Genomic DNA, 10362 nt, shown 5'->3' on the forward strand with positions numbered 1-10362 from the left:
TGGTGGTATTAAAATAGAATTTCGGCATGTCCGTTCTTGTGTAGCTCTTTTCATATATTATTCGCAATATTAATGCATATACGATGTAGAGCGACAATTGTTTTGCCATTTAGGGTACACTGATCTTCTTAGTATAGAAAAAGTAGCGTAGTGAATAAAAGAGTACAAATCTATTAGAATATGGGTACACTGTTTGTTTTTGCATTTGGTGTCGTTCATTTACCCTATTTTTTTTGTTATATGCATGTACATGTACATGTATATATTACAGGGGAACAAACGTAATCGTTTCTCCAGAACTTGAACCTTTTGTCTGTAGTTCTTTCTAAAACATCGGTTTCACACACGATATAATTTCCTTTTTCATACCTTTTTTCACTTTTTTTTGTTGTTTTTGGTTTCTCTCTCTCCCCCCCCCCCCCCCCCCCCCCCCTCTCTCTGTCTCTGTCATATTGATATTGTAATGATCTACTCTGATAATTATACTCGTTTATTGTGCTATAAAAGGTCACCATTTTAATTTCGACGAATTTAACAATATGCAGGACTGGTGTATTGAATGAATATTGGATATTTTTAAACCAAAACTTAGATATGCTTTATGAAACGAATATGACTTTAAGATAAATGTGTGTTGGTATTACCGAGAGACAATTAATCAATGATTAGACAAACATTCAAGTGCGTATATAGACACGCAGAACAAAGGCCGTTATCCACCAGCTGTTACTGAGCTGATGGAGTCAATATTGAGATGTTGTTTACATATATCTCATTTAGCGTATTGTATGGAAGTGGAAATAAAAATTTTACGACTCACAATTCAAGAAATGTACCTCATAAGTTATTCCGCAGGACATATGACATATATGGTTACGATTTGACGTCACGCCGTCAAACTACATACGGCGCCATGCATGCGCCATGAAATGGTGCTTCCCTATTCCGGTTACATGCATACATACGACACATACTAGAATCGAAATGATATAGAGCATGTACTGAGCCAATACGAATCGATTATACGCCGCGTGTATAGTTCACTTGGACTACGTACCCGCGGTATTATTCCGCACGTGTATAATTTCGGTTCTGCTACATATCATTTCTTTAAAAATACGTAATCTAACTTAGACAAAGTATTGTCATTAACAGTTCATTCACAGTTCATTGCATCAAGTACCAAAGTTATTTGAAGACCTTATTTTAGTCATAAACTTATCCCTAAAACCTAACCCTAACCATAAAGATATATAGCATTTAAAATTTTACTAATGTTTGGTTATAAAAATCAAATTGCACGTTCAATATGTTTTTCTCTCCAGTAATCTTATTTTACTGAGTAATACAATGTGCCATCCAAGGTGAGAGAAAAAATATTTTAAGAGACAATTAAATTATTCTTAAGTAGGACATCCGCGACTGTTAACTTATAGGCATACCATACCGACAAAAAAAATTCTCTTGTTATGAACATACAAGGACCGTGTCTTACACAGCTGTAAGTCCCTAGATTCAGCTGCGCAGACCAAATAATTGAATGTCTTGAACTCAATTATTATTTAGCATTTGGTAGTCAGTGGGAATATCTTGTGAATGTTCAATATAATAAAATTTCGTAACTGTTACAAATAAAGAAACATGAGATTTAATAAAGGTTATGTTTAGTATAAAGCATACCCGAAAAGAAACATATTACTTATCAACTGGAGTTCAAAAACAATGAGTTCAAAGTTCAAGCAAGTAAACGTAAGGATTATAAACTTATTTCAGCATCGCATCAAGGTCGCATATTTGGTGACCAGGTTCGTAGAATACGCGTTTTTGTTTTAATAAAATACCTTCTGTAAAAATTAGATGCATTTATCAAGCCTATGAAAGAAGATGTGTGTTTTCATAACCGAATAAACGGTATATTTAAATGATATCAAAGTTTATATGTAAATAAACTATTCATTACAGATTTACTGTTTAGAGATTCCTATTGTAGGACATTGAAATATATAACAGGATCAGACAAAACATGTATTCAGATGAAAAGCGTTGAAATGATTGCTAAATTAAAAATAGTTAATACTTGTGTTGAGGATTGATAAATATTCGTATCTTGAAGACGACAATACTATGTTGTTCTTGTCAAAATCAATGAAGAAATGTTACTTAGACGATTGTTTATCAACAGATGAGACAATATGTCGTATTCTGAATTGTTGATAGAAAATTTTATAAAACACACCTTCTGTCAATGCAAAATATCGGACCATTTCAAGGTGAAAGCAGAGAAGGAAAGGACAGGAAACATTTAGTTATTTTCTGCTTCTCAGACATGGAATATGCTTTCATTAGGAATAAGTTTTGAAATTAGTTTGATATTTAGTGTTAATAAACATAAAGAGGATTATAACGGAGACTGGAGTCCTTTTGATTCAAGTAAGACAAGTTTTGAAAAATTATATCCGTCTATTTGCTGCAAAATGTTTGCAAACTTCACGGCTTTCCGCTTTTTACCACTTCTCTCAACACCCAATTCCTTTATCTACCCTTGCACATATTTTTGTATATATATGACTGTGTTTGGGATTCTCTGTGCTTCTGAGAATTCCGCCCTTATCTTGAATTCTTTATTTTTTTATTTACAGTCAGTGCCTAACGATTTGCTAGCCATTTCCGGTCGGATCATTGTTTTTCATTTCATTTTTATTTTGCTACCTAATAAGCGTTACATACTGCAATTTGACTTTTGAGGCCTATAATTAAATACATAAACGTGGATATTGACTGCTACTTCTATCAGTAACGTAGATAAAAGTGCAATCTGACTAAAGTACATCTCCTATTACGTTAAGCTTAGGATCTGAAGACGAGCTATTGATAGCCTCGATCTGACGACCCTTTCGCTAGCCAATCAGAGCTTAATTTACAACATTTTGCAAATCTCTATTTAGCCTGGGTTTTTTATATTTACAATTCTTATGACGTAAAGTGTCAAATAGCCGGTTACCTCAGTCGGTAGGGCACTTGCTCTGTAAGCGAGGGGTCCCGCGTTCGAGCCCTGAACTTTGACATCTGAACAAGTCGTCTGATTGGTTCAAATAAAAATAGATTTGCGATAATAAAAATAGCAATATTGAAAATCCAAAATATACAGAAGACGAATGTGAATGGGTCATTCTCAGATCTTCGTTCAGAAGAATCAAAACAGCGTCAAAAGGCATAGAAAGAGTAGATTGGCTCGTACATCAATTTGAACAAAAATGCTGGTAACATATCCATAACAGCGTCAATGGAAATTTGTTAAACAGCCAGTACAATCGCAACACAATAAATTGAATAGTAATAACCATTTTTCTCTTTAGTATATTGTTATCTAATTTTGCTATATCGAGAAATAATTAACAAATAAATAAGATTCTAAGCTGATATAGTTTTCACATTTTAATTTGAGGGACTATATCATAAATATGCGTTTTTATTTTCTTCTATTTCAAATTAATTTTTGTTTGCAGCAAAAGTATATATTTAAGAAAAGTAGTGATAAAAATTCCGCCTTTTCTCAGACAAGCAGTGTTATCATTGATGAATGATTTAGACAGTAATGCTAGCCGTTTCATAACATAATCGTCAGAAGAATCAAGACAATCATCTACATTCCCAAAAATATGACATAAGACACCCAACGGGTATTTGCAGTGACGGAACTGTGCCTAATCTTGCAATTATTTGACTACGCACAAAACTTAAGTTTTACCGGTCCAATCATTATTTGAACAATATAAAAATATCTTAATTAAGGGTATGACTTAAAGAGTTATGTGTTGCAATCTAGCGTGAAGTTTAACAACGGCTTATATGAAATCGTTCCAGATTTTTTTCTTAAAATAAAAGTTCAGATGTTTCAGCAGTAATCTTTACTGTACGGTGGTATGTTTAGGACACTCGTTTTTTTTTTCTCAAGACTAGACTATCCCGTGCACACTACATTTTATCTCGAGCGCACGACATATCATCTCGGACGTATGACATCTTATCTCGAGTGCTCGACATCTAGCCACGTGCGCATGACATCTTATCTCGAGCACACGATATCGTATCATGCGCGCACGACATGTTAAATAAATGCATGTCTGAAACATATATCGTACTATTACAACCTTATCACTATTTTCTTTCTTTATAAATGTACATGTAAAACTTTTCAGAATGATAAAAAGTTCCATGTCAAATGGAAAAAAGACAGGAATAACATAAATATGCCTCATGAAAAAAAACATTGAAAATATGATTAGAGAGTTTGTTCTAAGACAAGCAAATATATTTTATGTTCATTAACCTGTAGTGTAGCATATTGTGTTTACATTTTTATTGAATTGCAATCTATTAGCTGAAAACATAAAACATCTGGCAGTATAACTGTGGAAATATTGATTGCCGTTTGGTCTTTGGTGCAAAATAAAGGTTTAAGTTTAAAATTGTCTAATCAATAGATACAGGATTGGTCTCTGAATATGATCTTGATTGACAGAGAAACAATTTCATCTGATCTACATTAAAAAGTCGTTAAGGTAGTTCTGCACGTTTGATAAACCGGAAGTGATGGCGTAACGTCATTTATCCGTAAACGTAGAATAAAGCCTGGATTCGGCGTACGGAAATGAAAATCATTTTATGAATTAATGACAACTTGTGTGTAAATTTATTAAAATGGCACTGTTACTATAGTTCTAAAGCCAAAATTTGATATTAAAACATATGACACGTTAAATAATTCAAATAATGTCTTAAAATTAGCGTGAAATATTCGGTTCACTTTAATCATGGTCAAATATCTAAAAAAAATTAGCACACGGACCTATACATTTTATTTCACCACATAAAAGGCTAAATGTTTATTTACAACTATGAGAAGTTTCATCAAAATCTACATGGTAGAATAACTTCTATTCGCGAAAATATTTTGAAAGTTATGATTTTCCCAGAGACTCCCATTATGAAATATTGCGTGAGGTCAAACTTTTTCAAATCGGTCTAGCAAAAAATCAAGCCCACGACCCTATCCTTTTTATTTGCTGAATTCTGTAAGTATATTCTGAAGTTTTGAAAAATCAGAGTTTAATTAAATTCTACATTGTAGAAAAAAAATCGATCCAAACGTGCAGAACTACCTTAAGGCATATTTGTTGTCCCCCGCTTTTTTTTTTCAAAGGAAAAAGCGGGACACAGAAATAGGCTGCGACCTTCCGTCTGTCCGTCACACTTCGTGTCCGGTCCATATCTCTGCCATTTATCAAATGATTTTGAAATTACTTAGCACAAATGTTCCCCATAATCAGAGACGTGTCATGCGCATGAACCAGACCCCTAGCTCCAAGGTCAAGGTCACTTTTAGAGGTAAAAGGTTAACATGGTCTGTTTCTTGTCTTGTGAATAACTCTGCCATTCATTAAGATATTTTGAAATTCCTTGGCACAAATGTTCCCCATAATGAGACGACGTGCCATGCTCAAGACCCATACCCTTAGCTCCAAGGTCGATGTCACACTTAAAGGTTAACATGACCCATTTCTTGTCCGATGCATAACTGAGCCATTCATCAAGGGATTTTAAAGTCACAAGTCACGCCTTGTCACGCTATGAGTTGATGTATCATGTCCGAGACCAAGACCCCTAGCTCCATGGGCAAGGTCACATTTGGAGATAGAACATTTTGGTATTATTTTTTGTCCTGTCTGTAACTTTTTATGTATTGATGTATATTCAAATAACTTGGCAAAGACATTCACCATTTCAAGACATTGTGTCATGTGCAAAGATCAAGGTCTCAGGCACCAAAGTTAACTTTCTTTTTCTTCTTTCTTTGCAAATGAAATTACCTTCATGTTATATGATAAAGTAAATTGCATGTGTTTTTATATCAATATATTAATGAAAAACAATGAAATTATGTTTTAAGTAAAATGACTGGTATAATAAGAATGTATGAATACCAGTTTACCATTGTATCGCTGTAATTTACATGCATGAATAAGTCATTTACATGAATGGAATTTTTGCTTAAATGCCCTTCCATAGAAATGAATGTGTGTCTTTCTTGTTTAGAAAAAAGACTTTCAACAATTTTAAAACTTTTTATTCACATTAACTTTTGTAGTGAATAGGTACACACATTTCAAATACTTATACTTCCATTTCATCATATTTATTTGAGGTGCAGAATACAAATACCATTTCCATATAAACTTAAAATTATGGTACTTTTTTAATCATTCCATACATTTTATCTAATGCCATGAAGGGCTTTGTAGCCTTTAGTTATTTCATTAATTTCATTTAGCAGCATGGGGGAATTTAAAAAGTTACCTTCAACTCTTTAGAAAAACTTTTCATCTTTCCGGAACAAGTATATGTGCTTACTTTAGATGACAATAAAAATATATCAATACAAAAAGTGGAAAAATTTTCAAGATTAATTCTAAAAACAGTCTAAACAGCAGAATTTTGAAGTTAGAAAAAAACATTTCCCGTGAGCTGTTATCTGCTATAATTTACTCTGTAACGGATGGGGAAACATGTTTAATAAACATTAGTAAGAGTAAGTGGAAGACCAGTTTCCTGATAGAGACCCCCTCCCCCTCCCCTTCATCCCCCTACACAACACAATAAGAATTTTCATATGTGTACCATTTTTGTACCGCAGATGTACATTCTAGTTTAATATAGTTTCATTTCTTTTCTCTGTTCAACGTCACATGACGCATTATTTCATCCTGGAAAAGTATACCCATAAAGTAGATATCTTGTTTTGTTTCTTGTATTGTTGACGACTTTATGCCAATGCTTTCATGTGGAGTGCTGTATGGGCGGACGCGTCCTTTGAATGTGTTTTTCTCATTTTTCTCTATGGTTCTTTCCCATATAACGTTAAAGATGGGGCATAACTTGTCACCTGGGAAGACTGAAATTCGTGGAACCGTATTAATTCGTAGTACTTCGTGTAAGCGGATGCTTTAGGTGCTGAAAATGAAAAAAAAATCTTTGTCATTTCAAATGCAAATTATATCTAGGTTTAAAGTATATGACTAGATAATTCAGATTAAAGGAAGTCCGAACAGATAAATATTTCGCTTTATTTATATTCTTCGACTTCCTACAGAATTGTAGGCCTACATAGCTGGTATGTATTACTTTTCTACCATAAGCCCAACAGGCTTATCTGTCCTTGGTAAAACATTTTTTGTCATTTCAGAAAGTATAATCTCTCAAATCGTAAACTTGTGAATAATTTTGAATGATATTTGTTACTTAAAGTAAAACTTACACCCTATGTTCGTCGGACATTTAGAGGTAGACCACAAGTTCACTTTCTGCCCTTTAAGTATCAGTTCTTATTGCTTGTGATCATAGGTTAGTAATAGTATCATTTTAACCTTATTCATTTAACCCTTATCATGCTGGACACAATTAATTCTGCGTTTGCGACCAGTGTTCTGCACTGCTCGCAATTCAGTCAGTATCTTTTTGGTAAACACCCCTTTTAACAGTTAATAGTATTGTCCATATTAAAAGATGGACAAGTTCATTATAGAAATTTAGCAGGTAAGGGTGAATTTATACCTATCTATTTCAGGTCGATGTGATGAAAGCCTGAAGCTCATTCAATACGAGTCCGCATCCTTGAAACACCTGTACTGATGCGATATGAGAAGTGACCTGCACCATAATTGCTAGACAAACAAAAGAGCGCAACAAATTGCATCATTTTTATTATATTATAAACAGTCTAATGATTAGATCGAAACTGTTCAATATCTGAAAAATATGAAACAGGTTTAGTGTAGCATACACGTTTTACTATATGTTAATATTTTTAAGCTTTGAAAATATAAGTGGTGCAGTTTTTGTCTTAGGAGCGTGAGAGGTGTTACATTTTCCATTACCTCTCATGAACAGACTCAATATCAAACCGAGTCTGCTATTATTTTGCATGCTTCCAAAGAATCTTCTTGCAGATTTTATTTGTTAAATCTATGATAAGCGAGATATGCAATAAAATGAATACAAAAGTAAGTTTAGAATAGTTTTAGCACTGAATCAGTTGGTTTGCATTATTATTACATGTTATTGTGCGTTTTGATCGACCTGACGGGGCGGGGTTTCGCGACGGTTTACTGCATTTTTGTGCAGGTTATGTAGTATATTCGGCAACTGTGGCCATCATCCTTACATTGTAACGAATTAATGTAGCGCTGAATTCTAGTTGTTTTTGGAAATAGCGAAATATTACGGAATTAAACAATCATATTGCCTGTTTAGCTTGTTGTTTTTTTTAGATTACCATTATTTGCATGTCAGAGATTAACTCCGCCCTGCCAGGTAGAATAAAACGCACAATACTTCAAAAGCATATGCGTTATCCTTAAGTAATAAAATAAGGCACTGTAAATGCAATAAATTTCGTTGCTTCATACTATGCACTAGAAAAAGAATTAATATTCTCTTAGCATGAAGCACTTATACACTGAAAATATAGAGTTTAACCATGATAATTCGGGTACGTTAAAAGTTAAAATCTTATTATATATATTTAATAAATTTATCATTGCTCAGTTGATTTATAAATTTGATGTTATATTTTATTAGATGATCTTCATGACTGTCACAATTGATTCCATATGAAAATATGAAATTCCGTCTACGTGTACTTGTATTTTACACGACGTTTGTGACTACTTGTCTGATACTGCAGGCATTGCATTTTATGATGATACAGCAGCATAGTGACAAATGGTATAAAGACAACTTTGAAAGCAATTATTCGGAAATTTTACGTCCCGATGCAGAACAGGAAAACAGCCAGAGGACTATACTATATCTTGAAACTAATGAATTTAATATCTCAACAGAAGTAGAACAAGAACATATTAAGAAAAGAAAGATAATTTTTTTATACAATCTACCTGGATTTTTGGTTAACACTCCACCTACGAATAAACTGTACAAGAACTGTGATTATAAAAATTGCGTTTATACACGTGATAAAAATAAGTTACTTAAAGCTCATGCTGTCATATTTTACGTGGGTATTAGATATGAACGAATGGGGGTTTCCCCACCAATACAACCGACACTTCGAAATCCAGATCAAGTATGGATCTTTACAGCCACAGAACCGCCAGAGCATTATTATAACACAGACTATCTCTTGCCATCGTGGCATAATACAATGAACTGGTCTAGTTTTTACAGGCTGGATTCAGATATCCCGATTTCATACGGTGCTTTAATCAGACAAAACCCAGATAAAACAAGACAGGACTATGTTTCATTGTATGAATCAAAAACAAGAAATGCCGTATGGTACGTTAGTCACTGTCAGGTTGCCAGTGAAAGAAGACTTTACGTAAATGAAATGATTAAAAACGGATTCGATGTAGATATTCTAGGAGGATGCGGTTCGGAAGGAAAAAGAACAAAAACTAATTACACAGAATTTGCGCAAACAGTACCAAATTATAAGTTTTATTTAGCGTTCGAAAACTCGTTTTGTAATGATTATGTTACAGAAAAGTTTTTCAGGAGTTACAACTCAGACATGATTATTATTGCAAGGGGTGGGGCTGATTATAACAGATTGTTTCCACCAGGAACATTTGTAAACACTGCCAATTTTCAAGATGTGTCTAGCTTAGTAAAATATTTGCTTCATCTTGGAAGCGACAGAGAAAAATACATTGAAATGTTACGCAAGAAAGACAGTTACTATAGCGTCAAAAAGCCATTAAACAGAAACTGTGAAATTTGCAAGAGACTGAACAATCTATCGAGCTTTAGAAAAACATATGGAGCTATTGGTGACTATCTTAATGCCGATCAATGTAGAAGGCCTAATGATTTATAAATTATTTTAAGATTTATTTAAATCTTTAGATACATGTTAATACTTTTGTAGTCGTATTTAAATCTCCATATGACTGTTATACAAATTAGAAATTCAGTTCTAATTAATATGAAAACTACATGTACATTTCCGTTAAATCGAACAAGTATGACGTCACGTCGACTATTCAGGTTCCTGAGAGTGCTGTTATATTTGATCTACTGTTTTTGGTGGCTGCTGCCACCAGTGTAAAAAAGAATACTCCGTTTGAGAAATCTTGTCAGTTCTTAAGACCATCCTAACAACACAACCAAAAATAGTTCCAAGCTTTCCAACAATTATCTACACAACGTGCAGAATATGCAAAGCTACAATATATGCCTTATGCCATTTTTAATGTAAATTCGGCGACTAAAATCAATACAAACTGAGTTCAACGTTATGATTAAAACAACCACGTGTATGAATACAAATATGCAAATTTATGG

General features: G+C 33.5%; 1 protein-coding gene across 1 annotated transcript; it reads left to right on the plus strand.

Annotated features, from left to right (window-relative positions):
• Window positions 1–2095: 2095 nt before the first annotated feature.
• LOC123535084 (alpha-(1,3)-fucosyltransferase C-like) lies at window positions 2096–10149 on the plus strand. Its single transcript, XM_045317623.2, has 3 exons — window positions 2096–2430; window positions 7625–7824; window positions 8638–10149. Exon 3 carries the CDS (start codon window positions 8678–8680, stop codon window positions 9893–9895), a length of 1218 nt encoding a protein of 405 aa, XP_045173558.2. The 5' UTR covers window positions 2096–2430; window positions 7625–7824; window positions 8638–8677; the 3' UTR covers window positions 9896–10149.
• Window positions 10150–10362: the final 213 nt, after the last annotated feature.

The sequence above is a fragment of the Mercenaria mercenaria genome, chromosome 1, assembly GCF_021730395.1.
Source record: "Mercenaria mercenaria strain notata chromosome 1, MADL_Memer_1, whole genome shotgun sequence".
NCBI lineage: Eukaryota > Metazoa > Mollusca > Bivalvia > Venerida > Veneridae > Mercenaria > Mercenaria mercenaria.

Coding starts and splice junctions, on each gene's coding strand:
- LOC123535084 (XM_045317623.2), top strand. CDS start 8,678: ATGAAATTCCGTCTACGTGTACTTGTATTTTACACGACGTTTGTGACT.